Source organism: Meles meles, chromosome 6, assembly GCF_922984935.1.
Source record: "Meles meles chromosome 6, mMelMel3.1 paternal haplotype, whole genome shotgun sequence".
Taxonomy (NCBI): domain Eukaryota; kingdom Metazoa; phylum Chordata; class Mammalia; order Carnivora; family Mustelidae; genus Meles; species Meles meles.
The window spans coordinates 75,277,754-75,299,631 of NC_060071.1; the positions used below are offsets into that span (position 1 = coordinate 75,277,754).

The 21,878-nt window shown below is 44.4% G+C and overlaps 1 protein-coding gene across 1 annotated transcript in view; it reads right to left on the minus strand.

The window, feature by feature from the left end:
- Positions 1-573: 573 nt before the first annotated feature.
- Positions 574-21,878, minus strand: part of ONECUT1 (one cut homeobox 1) — a 38,027-nt gene continuing 16,722 nt past the window's right edge. Inside the window, exon 2 of the mRNA XM_046007321.1 lies at positions 574-1,935. Coding sequence (XP_045863277.1) covers positions 1,643-1,935 — 293 coding nt within the window. The 3' untranslated portion in view covers positions 574-1,642. The remainder of the gene's footprint in view (positions 1,936-21,878) is intronic.

Consider the following 21,878-nt stretch of genomic DNA (forward strand, 5'->3'; position numbering starts at 1 on the left):
GTATTTAGAAGCTCAGGTCTAGGGTTCTATCTGTCTCCGTTAGAGAGTGAACTCCATGTCATAAAATTTCCAGCTTAATGCAGTAGCAAGAAAGAATGTAGTACACTTTGGAGGCTGTCCTTAGTGAAATAAATAGCTTTGTGCCTAGACAACCTGAAGTCTTCCACTAGAACTCTGGTGTTTTCTACGCTGTTCCACCATTTCTCAGTTGGATTTGCTATTTCTAGTGATGTCCAAGTCACACAATATCTGTGATTGGCAATGAAATCAATTTGACTACAAATACTGGGTAGTTCATTTTAATAATAATGTTGGTCTGCTCACTTTTTGTGTTTGCAGAGTATTTTAAAAAGGTATTTGGTGTCAAATGCATAAAGCAACTTTAAGTCAAATTAACCTAAGTATGATATCCTTTATTCAGTGGTCTTTTACTAAAAAAGCATTACTTAGAACAAATTTTCTAATTTAATTACTTGCTCTGCTAAACTTAGTTTCCTAATTTACAAATGGGGTCCTACTATGGAAGAATCCCCAGGTTTTCTCAGCTATAAACAGATTATGGCATCATGTCTATGTGTCTACTTAAGTGTCACTTACGGATCCCGCAAGGGAGTGTGCCATCTGGCTGTACCTGTCCACTACACTGACCTCTCTCTTATGATATTAATTGCTTCCCTGAAGCTACATTCTTTCTTGCCAGTTCTGAAAACTAATATTTCAAATGCGTCAAGAGTCATAAATAATAGTCATGATCCTATGTGGCATGTGTATTACAGCTAGATCAGTTCATACGTATAACTTTACATAGTATCTTGTGTAAAAATAGCTTTGGTTATTAAAATCATTGCAATAAAATACCTGCACTATAATATTAAGTGTGTTCTTTGGTACCTAGGTGATTTTTTTTTTAATGGATGGACTCTTGTTTCATTTCTTAAAAAATATCTGAACATTCCTTAACAAACAAAGAGAATGCACTGGTTTAGGTGTCATTCAAATTTTCTTTGCTGGGTTTGAATCTGCATTTAGGTTGCGGGCCTGGCAGGTTCAAACGCTAGGCTAGACGAGCGAAACCACACTCTTATCCAATGAACTCAGACAACCCCACACTATGTTGGTTGCACCCCTATAGCACAACCCTTCCTGAAGACCAGCCCTGCCTAAGTCCCTAACCACTGGTGGTGTGTGCATGTGTGTATGTGTGTGTGTGTGTGTGTGTGTGTATGCACTCACGTACCCACACACAGTACTGAGACACCATACACCATCGAGGCATGGTGGAACAGATGAGAAAGTCTGGTCTTAAGAGAGGTCCACTCAATAGCTCAAAATCACTATGCTCCAAACCATGAAACAGCCAAGCATAGAGAGAGAATGATCATGGATTGAAGGTGTGAGATCCAGTGGTGCTTTCCTGCTCATGGTTTTTCTTGCCAAGTCGTTGCCCCGCTGAAGTGTGTGTCTCCGAACAAAGTCAGAATGCAGGTGAGCTAAGTCTTTGGTTTCTTTGGACTATAAATAACACTTTTTTTTTTTTCTTCAAATATTTCTAAGTATAAACCTGCTATCTTGAGGTCCTGGTCTTTTAAAAATTTTTTTTATTTAAAGCTTTTCCACCGAGGTTTAGTTTGTGGTTATTCCTTCATGCTTTGGTACAAGTGCTTGATGAAGAAGATGAGTTGCCTGAATTGGAGCTGCCCTCGTCCTGCCACTTGTCCAGACTCCTCCTCCTCGCGTTCATGAAGAAATTGCTGACGGTGCTCAGCTCCAACCCCAGCTGCTGGGAAATAGTGATTTGCAATTCTTTGGATGGGCGCTTATTTTCCTTGAATATTGCATGTAGAGTTCGACGCTGGACATCTGTGAAGACCAATCTGGGCTTTTTGGGTGTGTTGCCTCTATCCTTCCCATGTTCTTGTTCTTTCCTTTTGCATGCTGCAAAAAAATCACAGTGGATGTTAGAACAAATTGCCCAGGAGATTCAAGAGTAGAAAGGCAGAGCCAGGGGCGCCTGGGTGGCTCAGTGAGTTAAAGCCTCTGCCTTCGGCTCAGGTCATGATCCTAGGGTCCTGGGATCAATCCCCGCATCGGGCTCTCTGCTCAGCAGGGAGCCTGCTTCCTCCTCTCTCTGCCTACTTGAGATCTCTGTCTGTCAAATAAATAAGTAAAATCTTAAAAAAAAAAAGAAAGGCAGTGCCAATAACACTTGTTTGCCATTCCTCATGGACCACTTTGTGGTTGCTGAGCTCTAATATTAGTACCATGGTGGGATGAGAGGCAAGCGTTTTATAAGGATGGAGAATTTGGAGGAGATGGGGTTCTGTGAGTCTTGGGTGTGGGTCCTGGCTTTGTAAGCATCTGCTCTTTGTCCGTCGTGAGTGGTAAACTCCACCTTGGCCTCAGATATTTCATCTGCAGAAGATAGTGTTCTGGCAAAACAAACTTGCTGCTTGAATTTTTATATCACCTTCTGCAAAATGGTTATAAGAATAACGGGCCACCTGGGCGGCTCAGTTGGTTAAGTTTCTGCTTTCAGCTCAGGTCATTGTCCTAGCATCAGGCTCCTTGTTCAGCAGGAAGCCTGCTTCTCCCTCTGCCTGCCGCTCCCCCTGCTTATGCTCTCTCTGTCTCTGACAAAAAATAAAAAATAAAAAAAAAACAGAAACCTTCCTTGCTGGGTTGTGGTAAGGATGTATGAAATAGTGCATGCAAAATTTATGTTAACTGAAATGCTTTACACATGCAAAATCTTATTAGCCAGAAGTGACTGTACCCTTCGAAGGGTTTGTAGTCTGCTCCTGGTAGAATACTAAGAGCCTAAGAGTCTGAAAACAATATAAAAAGGAATTGCGTTTGTTCTCCTGATCTTTTTGTTTCACAGGCAACTCCGTATGTAAGGAAACTGTAGAGAGCATGCTGTCATACCCATCAAACAGTCTTCCACTGATTATTCAGTGGAAACAGGACTCTGCGAGGTGGGAAACCTGCTTCCTTGCCATTGGGGCTAAAACTGTCACGCGAGGCACACTCCCCTTCGGGGTCTCTCTGTGCCTCCTGTTTGCTCTCCATCAAAGTTTTACCTTTAGAGTACCCCACTTCCCCTATCTTATCTCCCACGCAGAAGGTCCAGTCCCTGCTCATGCCTTTGGGTCCATATCATGTGTCATGCTTCTTGGCTGCTAGAACTATTCTGGTGTATCAGCCCCATGTAGCCCTCGGGCCCCAGGGTTTCTCCTCATCTTAGGTGCCACACTTCAGGTGCCACACACTCTTTGCAGACTAATATGGCTCCCCAGCTTCCTCCTACCAAGGAGGCACTAAGGGCTGCACTGCTAACACCACCCTTCACCCACTCCCAGTTCCCCCATCAATCAATCTCTATGGCCTTCCCAAAATAACCATATAATCTATGTAAAAACGATGCTCTGGTTATGCTAATGCAACTTAAGACAAAGCTCCTGTGTCCTGACTCCAATCAGATTGCTGCCTTTCATCATCCTACACAGGCACTGCGGAGCAGCCAGTACTATCTTCATTTCTGGCCGGCTATACTCTGACATGAGCTCCAGTCACAGTGAGAGGCAGAGGGGGCATCTTCCTGGTTGAGGTAGAGACTGTTCCTCTTCCTTCCATCTATCTTCCACCCTCCCTCTCTCTTCCTCCCACTTTCTTCCTTCTTTCCTCTCTCCCTCTTTCTTCCCCCCTCCCTCTCTTCCCTTCTTCCTCTCTCTCACCCTTCCCCACCTCCCCCTTCCTTCTTTCCCTGCCTTCCTTCTTTCCCTTCCTTTCTTGGCCTGAGTGATACAACAGCCTTTATTGTAGTGGTAACACCGATACAGATGTTCTATTCTGGATCAGGACTATGCCCACCTTGCTCCACCTTACCCTTTGGTCCTCATCAACGTGGAACTTTGGAGAGGAGGGGCAGAATACTTAAACAGAGCTGGAGAGGGGCAAGTGGGAATGGTGAATGCAGGGGTCACCTGGAACCAAAGATTCAGCAGGGTCAAGATGCTTGAATCCTCTGTCCTGATGAGGGCTGGGAATACTTGCCTCCTGGGTTCAAGATTTGACAATGCCCTGACCTGCGTTCAAAGCTGGGGTGGGGTGTGGAAAAGCCTTAGTCCAGGGTTCAAGAGAATGCCTTGGTTCCAGATCCCAGCTTTGGGGCTGAGCATGGGAGATGGATAGGTCCCAGGTTAGGGGTGGGGGAATATCCCTGGGTCCAGAGTTTGAGGTTGACCCTGGATGATCTGGTCTCCAAGCCCCAAGTTCAGGACTGGGCTAGAGTCTGGTCCCTTATGTAATGGGGGTCAGGTAGGAGGGATATCCTCTGCTCCACCTCCAGCCTCTTTGTATTCCAGGTTCTCAATGTCTTACTAGATGGTGGTTCATTGGCTCTGCGTAGATGCAGTCTCTGGGCTCTCCTGCGGGCCCCTATCTTTCATTCTTAATTGTTCCTGGATTTTAGAGTTTCCCTAGGGCCTTAGCTCAGCAGTCAGATCAGCTGAAAAGCTAATGAAAGAAGGCTGAAGAAGACTCCAGTCTTTGGAGTCCAATCTAGGGGTCTCCAATTTTTTTTAACCATGTGCTACTTAGTAAAAAAATGTTTTTAATGTATACTCCCTAACATTATTTATTTATAAATTAAATATATGTGCTACTCTACTACTATATGATGTACATTACAAAGCATAAAAAATATAAAAATTTTGAAAGGAGAAAAATAAAAATAGACACAGAAATTCTCTTCTATAGATGAATTACTTTGCCTAGGCCCTAGCATGCATTTACCCCAACCAAAGTACCACTGGTCCAATTCCAATCACAGGGAACTATGAGGGCAAGAATTTCAGAATGGACACAAAGGGAAAGATCAGTCGTAAAAGAGGATCTTTTTTTTTTTTTTTTAAAGATTTTATTTATTTATTTGACAGAGAGAGAGAGATCACAAGTAGGCAGAGAGGCAGGCAGAGAGAGAGGAGGAAGCAGGCTCCCTGTGGAGCAGAGAGCCCGATGTGGGGCTCAATCCCAGGACTCTGAGATCATGACCTAAGCCGAAGGCAGCGGCTTAATCCACTGAGCCACCCAGGTGCCCCGTAAAAGAGGATCTTGAGGCCATTCAGGCCATATGGTACCTTTTATAACAAATCCTGTAGGTCACTGGCTATCTCCCTTTTCAACATGAGAGACAGCATCAACATAATGGGAAGTATTATATTAAATGCTCAATCCATCAGAGCATTGAGCTACCTGGACGGAACCAGCTGAATTTCCCCAAACAGAATCCCTGCCCCTGGGGACTGAGAGACCGCAGTGGACAACTAGATTAAGTCTCTGAAAGAACAGCTGATTAGGTGGAAGGCACCTCTAGTTAGTTTGAATTAGCCCATGTAGACCAGCTTTATACAATACTGATGTACATGGCTGATGGATTCATTCCTTCATCTTCACAAGTGAATATGACACAGGCTTTGCTCTAAAGGAAGTCAGTCTAATGATCACAGAAGTAAATGACTGTATCTATATAAAGAATATACAAGATTATTACTCCTGCTTGATGATATTAAAGAAGGCATCATAGAGGAGGGGGTGCTTACATGGGGCCTGAAAAGATGAGTAGGAGTTTGCTAATGAGAGACATGGCTCAAACTCATGCCCAGCATGGGGAGCAGTGTTCATGAAGGATTGATAAATGTTAGTAGACAAAGATCATAACTGAATTATCTTGTTGGTAAGGAGCATTACTGAAAGATTTTGAGAAAGGGTAGAGTGTGATTAAATTTGGGTCTAGAAAAACCCCTCTGGTGGTGTTGCCCCAGATGAAATGGAAAGCAGTAAGATTAAGGATAAGGAGGCTGTTACCATCCCAATTCCCTCAGGAGTAAGGCACTCATTCCTCTACCTGCTGCAAGAGTTGGTGGCTGGTGGCCCTCAGCTAAGGGCCATTCTGGGAATTGCCCTGGGGGTGGGGTGGGAGGCTGCCTATATCCAGTGGGGGGTGAGGGGAGTAGGGGAATGCACCCCCTCCCCAATCCCTTGCATCATGTTGGGACAATTCTGAGGGATCACCCAGTTCTATAGCACCCCACAGAATTGGTTGAGCTTATTCTGACCACTATCAAAGTTCAAGTTCTTCAGCCTGGTCTTTCATCCTCTACTCCCCCAAAAGGGACTATTTTCCATAGCTCTCTCGGTTACTCTGACTACATGCAAGTCTCAGAAACCCAGAGTCTGTTTCCCAGAAAATCTGACCTAAGAAAACCAGCATAGTGAGGACCTCAAATTAGACAATGACAGTTGGGGGTGGAATATGGGGACCAAATTCAAGAGCTCTTTAGAAGATAAAATCAGGAGGACTTAATGACAACTTGACTGAGAGGGTAGAATTCTGAACAAGTCCCAGGTTTCTGATTGGAAGGTGGTAACGAGGCCATCAGGGAATGCAGATGGAGAAAAGTATTTTATGAGGGCAGTAATCACTTCTATGTGGGACAAATTGCATTTGAAGTGCTTGTTGGACATTCTGTTAAAGATCTCCAATAGGTGGTTGTCCAGCAGACAGCACAATATATGGGCCCTGGAGCTCTTGGGTTGGGGGAGTGAGGTCTGGGCTAGGACTATAGACTGGGAAGTTATTAGAGCTCTAGATGGTAAATTATACAATATACTTATGGAAATGTAAGTTCAGGTGCAGACTGAACTTATTTATTATTCAAAAGACAGAGCTAAGGGAAATCACCAAGAGATATCCGTTTTCCACCTAACCAGGCTGTATATTAGAATTACTTCAGTCTGGTCCTTGGCATTTGGCAGGACTGAGTGGGCTATAGCTACTTCCAAACCAGCATTTCCCAAGTGGTGTCAGAGGAATGATACTGTCTCCAGTGGGTTCCTGGAAAAGATGGTTTGCAGGTCAAGTACCTTTGGCAAAACCTACTATATATATAGCTTCTTCTTCAAAATTCACAATATTTGTTAGCACATATAATTATGTTTCCCAAATATTATTTAGAAAATAATATTTTATTTTCTATTAATGTCTTTCTATTAGTTTTCTATTAATGTCTCATGCAATACTAATATTAGGGAGCTTTCTATTAATGTCTTTCTATTAATGTCTCATGCAATACTAATCTTTCTATTAATGTCTCATGCAATACTAATATTGGGGAAATGCAGTTTGGAAGTTTTTGCCCCGAGATCCCAACAGATGTTCTTACACATGTCCCGACGTCAGAGCCTGGGAATTGAGATTCTCCAGCAGCAGGAGCCTGGCTGACTCATTTGGTATCTCCAGGGCATCCTAGCATAGTGTCTAGCTATAAGGGGAGCTCACTGCCTGGTGGTGACTATAGAGAGGTGGGTGTGACTCAGTACGTGTGGTCTATCTGGAGGCAGCTCTGTGCAGACCTTGGAGTTGCTGAGGAAGAACACAGGGGTATCATAGGATGAAGAGTAGATTAGAGCTTGTTGAAGGTCCCTGGTGTGACCGTAACAAAGAGGTTAGGAGGAACAACCCACAGCTTACACAGAATGACAGTGGTTAGAACTGTCAAGAGAATATGAATGAGAGAAATGCTTCGGAATTTCCAAGAAATATGTTTCAGGGTTGAGATTACCCACCGGAGGTCATGAGAGCCCACGTAGTGTGCAAGGTGGAAAGCAAGAGTAGGGCAATGGAGTGAGGCATCACATGAGGTACCACTGCTCACGGAACAACACTGCCTATGTTTTATGTCAAAGTTATACATTCTGTTTAGGTGTACAGTTACCATTACATTAGAGGAATATTTATCATACAATGAGAATATAGGAAAGAGGATTTTTATTGTTTGTGAAAGGTAGGGCTGAAAAGGATGATGACCTGTCATGAGTCACCTTTATGAAGGTAGACCAGAGATACATTTGCAATATGCAGTGGCAGAGTGTAGTGGGTGGTCTCAGACATGAGACTTTGATCTTCTGCTTTGTGGGCAAGGTCACCCACAGTGAGTACTAAGCAAGAGGTAGAAATAGGCATGGGAGATGGTAAAAGGCAGCTAGGACTTTGTGTACCAAAAGAATAAAGATTGTAAAGAATTATCATTTATTTTTAAAAGGAAGCACATGAGGAGATGGGTAAAAGACAAAGGCTTTCATTTTGGGCATGCCTGGTACCTGTGCTTTGTGCATAGCTGGCAAGACTGAGCCAACTGTATTTCAAGAAATATGAATTCTGCAGGATATTGAAAGGTATTGCATGAACATGAGTTTTGAGGTCAGTTTGGGAAATGCTGAGGTTCTCAGGTAATCCTGAGTCCCACTGCAGGACTTCTCAGAGCCTTTATTATGTTAAGGTGCTCTGATACTAACATGGTCTCCCAAATTTAATATACTAATATGTACTGATACTTATGGGGTCTCCAAAACTTCTTTGATTAAGGAACTCTCTTCAGGCAATTTCTCTCAGGAATGGCGTTGCTTAGAATAGTGTTTCTCAAAATGTGGTTGGCAGACCCAGGCTGGTTTATGAACTGTTAACTGACCTGCAGTAAGATCAGTACAGAAAATTGCAAATAAGCAATTAGAAATGTTTATGGCAGTGTGATACTGCTGTAATAATCAAGTGTGTGATTATTGTTCTAATAATACATTTTTTACTGCATTATCAAAACTATTGTTCTAGGGGAGCCTGGTGGCTCAGTCGGTTGAGCCTCTGACTCTTGGTTTTGGCTCTGGTCATGATCTTGGGGTCATGAGTTCCCGTTCAGATCAAGCTCCCACTGGGCTCCGCACTCAGTGTGGAATCTGCTTGTCCCTCTCCTTCTGCTCCTTCCCCCACTTTGTGTTCTTTCTCTAAAATAAGTAAATAAATAAAATATTTTTTTTCTAAATTTAAAAAAAAAGATTTTATTTATTTATTTGACAGAGAGAGATCACAAGTAGGTAGAGAGAGAGTGGGAAGCAGGCTCCCTGCTAAGCAGAGAGCCTGATGTGGGGCTTGATCCCAGGACCCTGAGATCACGACCTGAGCCAAAGGCAGAAGCTTATCCCACTGAGCCACCCAGGTGCCCCTTTTTTTCTAAATTTTTAAAAAAGATTTTATTTATTTATTTATTTGATAGAGAGAGAGAGAGAGAGAGGGAGGGAACACAAGCGGAGGGAGTAGGAGTGGGAGAAGCAGTCTCCCCGCTAAGCAGGGAGCCTGATACAGGACTCAATCCCAGGACCCTGGGATCATGACTTGAGCTGAAAGCAGATGCTTAAGGACTGAGCCACCCAGGTGCCTAATAAATAAAATCTTTAACAAAAAAACTACTCTTCCAGGACAGATGAAAATTAGAAACAAACAGCTAGTCCTTTTGTACCTAGGGTTTAAGAAACTCTTTTAGAACATGCTTTATAAAACATGGCATACAGTAACATCCAAGAATCAGCCGTCAGCCAAGGATTCCTTTATCAGCTTGTATCCATTTTCCTGATTTAATGACACAAAGGACTTTACAACATCTAAAAGGCTGATTGAGTTAGGCAAAAGTCTGCCAAGACTTGGCCTAGGAACATGTGGGTACAGACATATTGGCCTGAGGGACATTTATAAAGCCAGATAGATTGATAAGACAACTTTATAGATGAACCTGAGCTAAGGACACAGCTCAAGTCCCAGCTCTGTGGCCCCTGATAGATGTGTGATCTTGGGCAAGTCCCTCAGTTTATTTGAGCCTTAGTTCATCCAGCCGTAAAATAGAGGACAATGGCCTTCTTTCATCACAGGATTATAATAAGCATTAAGAAGATAATATCTGGGGGCTCCTGGGTGGCTCAGTCATGAAGCATCTGCCTTCAGCTCAGGTCATGATCCCAGAGTCCTGGGATTGAGCCCCATGTCTGTCTCCCTGCTCACTGGGGAGTCTGCTTCTCCCTCTGCCCACTGTGTTCTCTCTCTCATATCTCTGTCTCTCTCAAACAAATAAAATCTTAAAAAAGAAAAAGAAAAAGAAGATAATATATATTGAAGTGATTATTAAAACTGTAAGCCCTTAAGGGAATATTCCAGATGTTGGCAAATTAATTTTTTTACTCCTTCCCCCCTTCTTTTTTTTTTTTAATATTTTATTTATTTGACAGAGAGAAATCAAAACTAGGCAGGCAGAGAGAGAGGAGGAAGCAGGCTCCCCGCGGAGCAGAGAGCCCGATGTGGGGCTCAATTCCAGGACCCTGGGATCATGACCTGAGCAGAAGGCAGAGGCTTTAACCCACTGAGCCACCCAGGCGCCCCCCCCCCCCGCCTTCTTTGATCATAATGCAAGTATAGACACTGGATTCGCAGAGTAGGCTGGAATAATCTTTGCTCTGACTCTAGCCTGTGGCATGAACTTGGACACATCATTTGACCTTTCTTTCTGCCTTCTTTAAATGAGCAGACTATGTTTCAAGGCCCCTATGGATGCAAAAGTCCTGTGAGTCAATGAATAACACACAGTTGCAGTGTCCCTCCTGGTTTCCAAAGTCTATGATCACCTCAAAAAAACTTCCAACATAACCTTACTCTAATTTAGAATATATAGCCTCGATGTTGACTTTCCTTTTTTTTAAAACATTTTTTAAGGATCTTATTTATTTATTTGAGACAGAGAGAGAGAGAGAGAGCATGAGCAGGGGAAGAGGCAGAGGGAGAAGCAGGTTCCCTGCCAAGCCAAGAGCCTGATGTGGGACTCGATCCCAGGACACCAGGATCATGACCTGAGCTGAAGGCAGACACTTAACCAGTTGAGCCACCCAAGTGTCCCCATGTTGGCTTCCCTTTTCTCCCACCTTATGGCATCTCAAAACAGGTGAGTAATGAATGGCTCTGCAGGAATATCAGCCAGCGCCACCAATAATCCTGATCCCGATCACCATGTGAATGAAGGTGATACACATAAAATTACATTCCTCATAGTTGCTTCAACTTCTAAAGTTCAGGAGCTCTGGAGATTAAAGTGTTTACAACAACCAGTACTGCAGACGCTGAGAACAGTTAAGCATTTGCCCACCTAGGATTCTGAGCCATTAAACAATTGTAGTTTATATTTTTACTGAGTTGCTACTTTTTCATTACAGTTGTAGGACGATTTATTTAACTTGCTTCCTGACTTTCTGGATCATTTGTCCTAGAGTTGGCTGCTTCGTATAAAATGGAAATGTGGAGGAGAGTAAGGCTGTCTTCTTGGGGGCAGTGAAGCTGGGTATGTTTCACTGTGTGCTTGCTGAGAGTACACCATGGGTCCGGGAGAGTCAGAGTGTACTCGATATTCCCAGTCTATGAGTGAGGAAGGCATTGTAAAAAGCACTGTACTTATGGTTTGTCTCCCTCCCAATCCCATCTTGTTTCATTTATTCTTCTCCTATCATAAATGACTCTTAATCTCACAAAACAAACTGGGGGTTGCTGGGGGGAGGTGGGATTGGGAGAGGGGGAGCGGGCTATGGACATTGGGGAGGGGAGGCGAACCATAAGAGACTATGGACTCTGAAAAACAACCTGAGGGTTTTGAAGGGTCAGGGGTGGGAGGTTGGGGGAACAGGTGGTGGGTGATGGGGAGGGCACGTTTTGCATGGAGCACTGGGTGTTGTGCAAAAAGAATGAATACTGTTACGCTGAAAAAATTAATAAAAAGGGGAAAAAAAATTATAAATCAAGATAAAAAAAAAAAAAAAAAAAGCACTGTACTGGTCTTCAGAAGTTTTGGGTTATGGTTCCTACTCTGTCACTGATTAGTTGAATGACTGGGTTAAATCCCTTAACTAAGCCATACCCGGTTCCTTTAGTGTATATGTATAATTAAGGAATTGGACTAAATAGCTCATAGTCCCCTCAAGGTGTAGCCGTATGACTTGATGTGTGTAAACAGATTTCCACATCACTCCAGGAGGAAGTGGCAGGCAGTACAGACCCTGTGCAGGACTACTGGTTTCTACGTCATTCATGGGCAACTGGACAAGTGTGAGGGTTGGACTATTTACGTTGGGGAACAGTGGGGCAATCCTTCCAGGACACGCCCCATCTTTTAAAAAAATTTATTTATTTATTTAAAGATTTTATTTATTTGACAGACAGAGATCACAAGTAGTCAGAGAGGCAGGCAGAGAGAGTGGGGAAGCAGGCTCCCTGTTGCCCAGAGAGCCCGATTTGGGGCTCGATCCCAGGACCTGGGATCATGACCTGAGCCAAAGGCAGAGGCTTTAACCCACTGAGCCACCCAGGTGCCCCAGGACACGCCCCTCAGACTGTCCAAGGACCACTACTACCTCCATCTCACTCCTAGGAGATGGTTGGGGGGGGATTAGAGAGAGAAGATCTTTGGGGCAGGGCACCTTTCAATGAAGTAGGAAGGGGGAAAATACCTGTGTGTACAGTAGACAATATTATCAGGTAGGAACAGAAAACTGGGCTCCATAAATTGTGTTATTCTTAGACATAATTTGTAAAGATCTTTTAGAAAATTCTAGCTTAACTTCCTTGCCCTAAGAAGGACTATGGAGACTATGTGACTTTTGGGGGGGGGGGGTTGGGGGGGACTAGTGGATGCATATGTAGCCAAGTGAAAATCAGGGAAACGGGCTCACTTCTAGGCAGTCATACTATCTGATAGAATAAGACAGTTTTGGGGTCAAACAAAGGGTAAAACTTGTGTCTGTCACTCGAGAGGCATTACTGAATCCAGCAACTGCTCTGTGAGGACTATATTTAATGGGCTGAAGGAAATTTAGGGACATATCCTGTGGGGTGGGCAAGTTTTGGCCTTGATGTCTGGAGGGAGAACCCCAGAGAGGCAGGGAAAATGACTGAGGGATCCAGGGAAGAACCAGACCTGGGCAATTCAAATCAGATTCATCTGGTGGTCTGAACATAATGGATTGAGAGAGGCCTGTATGCCTACAGCTTCCCCCTTCATTGGTGGTTTGTGCCCTGTGAGTCCCCGTGCTACGGCCAAGTATTTTCTCCCTCCAAACAACTGCCTGAGTGTCTGCTGCCTCAACATGATTCCAGGGGAGGTGGTTCAGAAAGAAGTAAAGGGGAAAGCTGAGATTTCCAGAGTGCCATGAAACTGTGGCATTTTAAATGGGGCCAGCTAGAGACCCAGTGTCTTCGCCCTACAGGCCAGTCCTGGTGGGACACCTGGGTGGCTCAGTCAGTTAAATGTCTGCCTTAGGCTCAGGTCATGATCTCAGGGTTGTGGGATCAAGCCCCACCTCGGGCTCCCTGCTCAGCGAGGAGCCTGCTTCTCCGTCCCTCTGCTTCTTCCCCTGCTCATTCTCTTTTCAAATAAATAAAGTCTTAGGGGGGCGGGAAAAAGGCCAATGCTGGTGCTGAAAACTCCTTGAGTTGGAAAGCCGGTGATGTCCCACGTCATTCAGGGAAGGTCCAGCCTGGATTGGGAGGAAGAGAGTCCAGGCAGCTGCTAAGGCTCTCAGGTCCTCTACTGCTCCAATGCCTTCAAGGTCAGGTGGAGTACACTGGTAACATAAAGGCATACCCTAAAATCCTACCCAGATTCCTGATGGGCTTGCCAGAGAGATCCCTGCACACTCTGTTCAGGGGAGCTCGCTTCAGGAGTAGGGAAGGAAGGATAAAAAGGCAGCTGGGCCAGAATAGGTAAATCCACAGGGACAGAGAACAGGTTGGTGGTTACCTATGACTGAGTGGGCAGTGGGAGGAAATGCCAGTGACTCCTCGTGGGTATATGGTTTCTTTTGGGGATGAGGTGATGAAACGGTTCTAAAATTGGTTGTGGTGCTAGTTGCACAGCCCTGTGAGGCTACTAAAACCACTGAATGATACACTTTAAATGGGCGAATTGTATAGGAGGTAAATTATATCTTAATAAAATTGTTTACTGAAGAAGTTGCTGGGCATGCACATAGGGTGAGTCCCCTGTGATCGCTCAGTCTGCCACTGAGAAGGAACCTCTTCTAAAACTGTGCCAAGGAAAAGCAGGGGTCAGCTGGTCATGTCTACTGAGCTCCCAAAGACCCTCTCTTGACAGCTGAAGCTTCTTTTCTTTTCTTTCTTTCTTAAAAAAAGACTTATTTGAGAGAGAGCATAGGAGGGAGGAGCAGAGGGAGAGGGAGAAGCAGACTCCCCACTGAGCAGGGAGTTCCATCCCAAGACCCTAGATCATGACCTGAGCCAAAGGCAGATGCTTAACTGACAGAGGCACCCAGGGGCCCCGAAGCTGTCTTTCAAAACAAACTCTATGTGGAGGAGCAAGAATGCAAGTAAAACACATTTCAGTAAAAAAGATAGTGGTTGAGAGAGACGTAAAAAGCAAGACCCTGGAAGTGACCACGGCAGGATCCTGAGCCCATTCTATAGGCCAGCACCTGCACTGTGGGGATCAGACAGCTAGTGAGTGCGCTGCAACAGTTTCCGGATTCTAGCTGTGACTCTGGGAGTGCTGGGTCCATGTCACCTGCTTTGCCTTGAGTTATTTTGCTACACTGTGGTTTATCTGCCAGGCCCCCTGTTGTTTCTGGAATGAGGCAGTTGCTGAGTGGCAGCTTTAGAGGGCACAGCAGAACACACAATGTACCATTTGAACAACAACTCCAGTGAGTTCCCTGTGATACGGTCGAGGGCAGCCTCTGCATGGGGAGTGCAACCCCGCACAGATTGTCTGGAAACCTCGAAACCCAGCAGAGGGAGGTGGAACGAGTACGACCTGCTGGCCACAAGCTAGCTCTGTGCATGTCTGTGAGTTTGTGGGTAGCCAGAGCCCCCGTGGAGACTCACCTGGGCATGCATGGGGCAGGCCTGCTAGAAACCTGCCAACAAACATTCCCAGCCAGAAATGATCCCTACAACTCACCCCGGTATCTTGCTCTACAGTGCTTAAAGCATCACCCTTGAACCTTCCTATGGGATCTCCACAAAACTCAGGTGAGGTAGAAATGGGTATTCCTTCTTTCTCTGTAGATGAAGAAACAATGTCAGAGAGGTTAGGTGACTTGCCTATGGGTATGTAGCTGATTGGGTGGGGACCTCCAACCCACTGTGCCTGGAGGCAGGTGTCCGCAAAGTGGACACACATTCATGAAAATTTCCTCGAAATGGTTAAATGGGCAGGAGCAGTGGAGGGAAGGGAGCCCAGGGAACTTGCAGCCATGGTGAGCAGGGCAGGAACAAGGGCCAGTGGGTAGCAGGCTTGTTGTCAGCCGTGATTCTCTGTGGCTGAAAGGGTTATAAGAGACTGTCTAGGAGAGTGGGCACATGGAAATTGAACCGGAGACAGTTTGGGCAGTGTGGGGACAGCACACACCCCTACTGGCCTGGGAGAGGGAAGCTAGTTCCAGCAGGGATGCCAAGGAGCAGGGGATAGTTATCTCATGGGGATGTGTGCTTGGAGAGGAAGCTACACAAAACTGAGATGATCAAGTGGAAAAAGAAAGACAGGAGCAGCTAAAGCTGGGAGAATGTGCTCCACCAAATTCCGGTTGGAAAATTCACCCAAACCCCTCACCACCCTGCCTCGTGGGTTTGTTCAACAGAGCCGTCCAGGACGGAGACCTGCCTTCCCATGCATCTGCCGCCCGGACTCCTTCTGGAGTCAGCATATAAAATATTGCCATCAACCTCTCTTCTCTAATGCCTGTACGAGAAGGAGCTCAACAGTCTGTAGCCCAAGAGGTAAGGCTGTTGGACTTTATGATCCAGAGGGCAGAGGCTGCCTGTGCTTGGGAGGGCTGGAACAGGAGCAGTTGAAACGTGTAGCTGCTTCCCCTGTTCTATGCTCCATATGCCTATCACCTTACAGAGCCTCTCAACAAGCATGAGAGCTAGATATGACTGTTACCTCTAGTTTGCAGATGGGCAGCATGAGGTTCCAAGGTCCAGGACCTGGCCCAATGTCACCCTGACAGTAAATGGTGGACCTGGGATGATACCCTGGGGAAGACCTGCTGATGGTTCTGGAGGAGATGACAAGGGTGGCCCAGGTATTCCTTGGGCACAAACCAGAGGGACACCAGAGAATCCTACCAGCTTTTACTCTCTGTGACGCTAGACTGTCTTAGTTCTTCTCCCCACAAACTTTGCCTTCTCTCATTTGTTCTGCGTTCCTTCTCATACAGGCTGAACTTGGGCTAGAATGGTGAGCTGAGAATCCTCGTTGAATGAATACATTTTTCTATCCCTAGGATACTTGCATTGTCCTCTCGCTGGCCTTTCGTACTCACTCACACACATTTTCCTGAGCACAAGCTCAAGCTTTTTGAGGCTCATGGGAAGAAACTACCGGAACCACCCTTCCATGAAGCTCTTTCCCTGCACTGCAGCTTCAAAGGAACCAGTGGGAAGAGACGCCACTGCCTTGCACCTGCTTGTTCAGTTAGTAACAAAAGGTAATGTGGCTCTTTTCTGAAAGCCTGGCGCAGAAATTCTGATTTTTAAATTCCTACATTTCTCTTAATGCCTGATCCTTTGGAGTTTTATCATATCAGTATCCCTCATCTTAAAGAGCCCCTCAATAATTTAGACCCCAGTAATTGGAAGTGTGATATTGATTTTGATGTTGATTCATCAAAAAATCAGAACAGAGGCGCCTGGGTGGCCCAGTGGGTTAAGCCTCTGCTTTCGGCTCAGGTCATGATCTCAGGGTCCTGGGATCGAACCCCGCATCGGGCTCTCTGCTCAGTGGGGAGCCTGCTTCCTCCTCTCTCTCTCTGTCTGCCTTTCTGCTTACTTGTGATCTCTGTCAAATAAATAAATAAAATCTTTAAAAAAAATCAAAACAAATGGTAGACCTGATGAATTACATGCTTTTGATGTGTTATTACCTCATTTGGGCCTACTGTGTCGGCAAGTCTTAGTTTGTTGATCCTATTTCTTGAATTAGTAGCCATGTATAATACTTTATAATATTTGTAGCAATTGAAAATTATAAAATAGAATTCCATTATTTTATTTTTTAAAAGATTTTATTTATTTATTTGACAGAGAAAGAGAGAACACAAGGAGGCAGAGAGGCAGGCAGAGAGAGTTGCGGGGGGAAGCAGGCTCCTTGCTGAGCATAGAGCCTGATATGGGCCTCAACCCCAGGACCCTGAGATCATGACCTGAGCCGAAGGCAGAGGCTTAACCCACTGAGCCACCCAGGCACCCAAAATAGAATTCCTGTAAAAATAACCTACAGGGGCGCCTGGGTGGCTCAGTGGGTTAAAGCCTCTGCCTTCGGCTCAGGTCATGATCTCAGGGTCCTGGGATCAAGCCCCGCATCGGGCTCTCTGCTCAGCAGGGAGCCTGCTTCCCCCTCTCTCTCTGCCTGCCTTTCTGCCTACTTGTAATCTCTCTCTCTCTGTGTCAAATAAATAAAAATCTTTAAAAAAAAAATGACCTACAATGTTGACTTTTCACGAAGTAATCAGAAATTTTCCATAATTAATGTCAAATTTCAAATTAGTAGTTTTCCTTATTTGCATTTCTGGAAGGTTATCCATAGAGTCGAATTGTAAATGCTATTCTCTCAATGGCATGTATAATCAGTCTCTCAAGGGCTTCTCAAGAGCCTGAAAGGAAAGCTGCTGGTGGCTATTCTAGGACCTTGACACTGACTACAACTGCCTTTCCCATCTTACTACCTACTACTGCCTGTCCACCACCCCTGCTGAGCCACACTGCTCAGAAGTCAGTCCTAAATCCACCATGAATTTTCACACCTCTATTTCTTTCGCTCAAGTTGTTCCCTCACCCAGAATGTCCTCGTCTCTCTTTCTTTAAAAAATATTTACTTATTTATTTGACAGAGAGAGAGAGCACATACAAGTAAGCAGAGTGGCAGGCGGAGAGAGAGGGAGAAGCAGGCTCCCCACTGAGCGAGCAGGAACCCCGCTGCAGAACTTGATCCCAGGACCCTGGGATCATGACCTAAGCCAAAGGCAGTCACTTAATCAACTGAGCCAACCAGGCACCCTGTGTTTCTTTTCTACACAAAATTTTCCCCATGTGCTCAAAGCCCAGCTCAAATATCTCATTTTCTGGTAAGCCTTCTCTACCCCCTCTCCCATCCAAACAGAACTGTTGTCTCCTATGATCAGACCACCTCCCCACCATATTCCCAGACAATTATTTACCTACTCATCTCTCTCACTAGAACAAGAGTTCCATAACAGTAGGCTGTGGACTATTTCTTTGGCATATTCAGCATCCTTGTTGGAAAAATAATTTGGATGTGGCCCCACAGAAAATGGATACACCCAAGACACAAGACTAAACTTTGAGTGTGTACAGAGAATGAAATTCCATGAGATTTCTTTAAACCTTTTCACAGGATAATTGTTTTGAAGCAGTTTAATGGTACTGTGGGGATATTTCTGAATTATAACTGTGAAGTCAGTGAAAGGGGGATGCTGAGCCCCTGGTAAAGGAAACTGGTGCAGCCACCACTCCTATGGTTGAGATGGAAAGAGGTTCGGGGTTCGGGGAGGAGGCTGAAGTAACAGAGTGGAAAAGAAGATGCCGAGGGGCTGAATTTGGGTGGGGACACTGAAACAAGCTGGAGGCAGGGCAGTCAGCCTCACCCAGATGAAGTACCTAGGTGGGGTCGCTGGGTTTCAGAGGACAGAAAGATGCTGTGTTTGTCCTTGCGAAGTCTGGGTGGTGACTGGTCCATACACGCTCAGTCAAATACAGGGATGCTGTCAAATCAAGGGACACAAATCAAGGCTGGGTGAGAACAGAAAGGAACAGATTAAGGGCTGTGAGCTTTTCAGCACAGATGACACCTCCTCCATCTTGAGGGTACTGGTAACCGTCCAATGCAGAGTGGGGCAGGGGAGGGGCAGATGTGGAGCTGCAGGCCGCCCCCTCTGGCAGGTGATGGTCCTTCACACTCACCCACTCTGCCTCCTGATTATTCTCCTGGCACCAGGAAGAGAAAATAGAACTGGGGTGTTTATTTTCTTTTACTTTACACCTCCATACCCATGCTGTGACAGAAAAATCCCTCTTAGTTTGCACTGGACCAGCTTCATGGCTGTTAGGGTTAGAATACGTTTAAAGCACCACTTTACCTAGGAATAGTCTGTTCTGTGTACACACACATACACATATCATAAACCCATGTTGCAAATTTCCGGCTATGCTTCTCAAACTTCACCTTTAGAATCACTTCCAGAGCTTGTAAAAACACAGACTCATGGGCTCTACCTCAGAGTTTCTGAATCAGTAGGACGGCTAACAGGTTCCCAAGTGATGGTGGGGCATAGGTACGGGGGAAGAATTGCAAATGAACCTTACCTAAAAATTTTTATAATGGGTTTGTTTATTTTATGGGTATGGGTGAAGCAATTTTGAAATTATTTTAGATATATTGTAAGATTGAGTAAATGAGTGAGTATGGGTGGTGGGGAAAGAAAGAAAGAGAGAGATGTTACGGATGCCAGGGTTCTTACTGTAGAGGAAAGAGGATACAAATAGTGCAATAAAGTTAGACAAATGAACGAGTAGTGGGAGCAGCAGAGGGAGAAGCAGGTTCCCTGCTGAGCAGAGCCCGATGCAGGACTGGATCCCAGTGACCTGAGCCAAAGGCAGACGCTTAACCAACTGAGCCACCCAGGCGCCCAGCAATAAAGTATTTTTAATTAAGGTATGCACCTTTCATAGACATAATGGTATTCCACATTTAACAGTGTAGTATAAACAGAACTTTTATATGCACTGAAACCAAATAATTCATTTGACTACTTTATTGCTATATTTGTCTTATTGCAGTGGTCTGGATCTGAACCCACAATACCTCCAAGGTATGCCTGTACAAATATGAAATAGGAGAAGGCAAGAAAAAATTCAATGGGTATATTTTGCAATTGGATACAGAGGCATTCGTGTGAACTCATGATTTAAAAAAATATGTACATAAGCATGTTTATGTGTATATTATGTATGTATGAATATATATGTATATTTGTATGTATGTGTATAAATAAGCACACATATATTTCCTGGATTTTTCTGGAGGATCCCAAAACAAAGTCACCCTGGTGGCTATCCTTAGTGCCCAGGACTTCTTGGTCTCTAACATCATTCCCCACTATAATACATCAGGGCTCATTAAAGTGGCAGATTTAAGAGTTGGACAGAGCAGGTAACAGATGAGCTTGGTACATCTTATTATAACACCAGAAAGTTAAAAAAAAAAAGAATGTCCCAAGAACACAGGAGCCAGATTAAAGGGTCCCCCACTGGTCAAGTCTGGGATAATTTGAGCACTGAAGAAGGTGAGTACAGTAATGAATTATAAAGCATTGGGGGAAAAAACGTAATGTCTGAGTTTATGCCAATAATAAGTGGAAGAATCAATGAAAAGGAAGAGAGCTCTTGCCAATGAAGGAAGCTGAGAACTATCTGCTAAACCTGGCAGGACTGCTGGAGATGGAGACTCATTTTGAAACCACTGTGATAAAGACTAGATCAGGTAAGAATCAGTAGAATCTGAATCCATGGGGAATTTTGAAAAGAAATAGGGTATTTGCAGCACCTTAAAGTATCTCCCCACAAAATGCTTATTAGTTGTAAGAAAGGAAAAAAAAAAATACCAACCCACAACAGTGATTACGGTGGAGAAACTTGGAACAGCTTGACTGGGTGATTGAAATGAACTCACCAGTCAAGAGAGGGACAGACAGACATTGGGCCTCTAGATATGATCCTTGAGAAGGACATACCTCACCCATGCAGCTTTCTGGGTAAGAAAGCATCACCTCAATCCTTTCACGAGGAAACGTCCATCAAACACAAAATGAGAAATATCTTTTTTTTAAGAAGTGGGGATTGGGGATATGTGGGTGGTTTTTGGTTAAGCATCTGCCTTCGGGTCAAGTCATATCCAAGGGTCCTTGGGATAGAGCCCCAAATCGGGCTCCCTGCTCAGCAGGAAGCCTGTTTCCCCTTTGCCTGCTGACCCCCTACTTGTGCTCTCTCTTTCTCTGGCAAATAAATAAAATTTTTAAAAAGTGGGGATCTGATTCACAGACCTGTACCCCTGGGGCTAATAATACATTATATGTTAATAAAAATAAAAATAAAAAGTGGGGATCATATGCTACCAACATGTCGGTATTATAAAAGGTAAAGAAAGGCTGTGGAATTGTTTCAGATCCAAGAAGAAAGGAGATATGACAGCTCACCTCACGACTGGATCCTGTCTTGGAGGAGAATAATGCTATATAGGACATTACTGGGTAAACTAACGAAAGTGAACTCTAGTTGCATAAGGGAATAGCCTTACTCCTGGAAATACACAAAGGAACTACATGGATGTAGCTTACCCTCAAATGGTCCATGAAAAAAATTTCTCTGTGTGTATGTGTATGTATATGAGAAAGAGACAGAGAGCAAGCATGAACACTTGACCATGTGTGCACATATGATAAAGCAAATGGGGTAAAATGCCAACAGCTGGTCAACCGGTCCTGTTAACAATTGGGAAAAGGGTATACGGATGTTCTTTGGACTATTTTTTTAAAAACTTGAAATTATTTGGAAATAATTTCCAAAAAAATTTTTTTTAAATCAAGCTTTTGGATAATATTTAATGACACTGTCGGGCGCCTGGGTGGCTCACTGGGTTAAGCCTCTGCCTTCGGCTCAGGTCATGATCTCAGGGTCCTGGGATCAAGCCCCTCATCGGGCTCTCTGCTCAGCAGGGAGCCTGCTTCCCTTCCTCTCTCTCTGCCTGCCTCTCTGCCTATTTGTGATCTCTCTCTGTCAAATAATTAAATAATAAAATTAAAAAAAAATTTAATGACACTGTCAATTGTAAATTCTCTATGAGCTCAATCTTGTGAAAAATAAAAATTTTAATGTATCTCTATCTTTGTACTTCTATTTATTTATTTAAAAGATTTTATTTATTTGG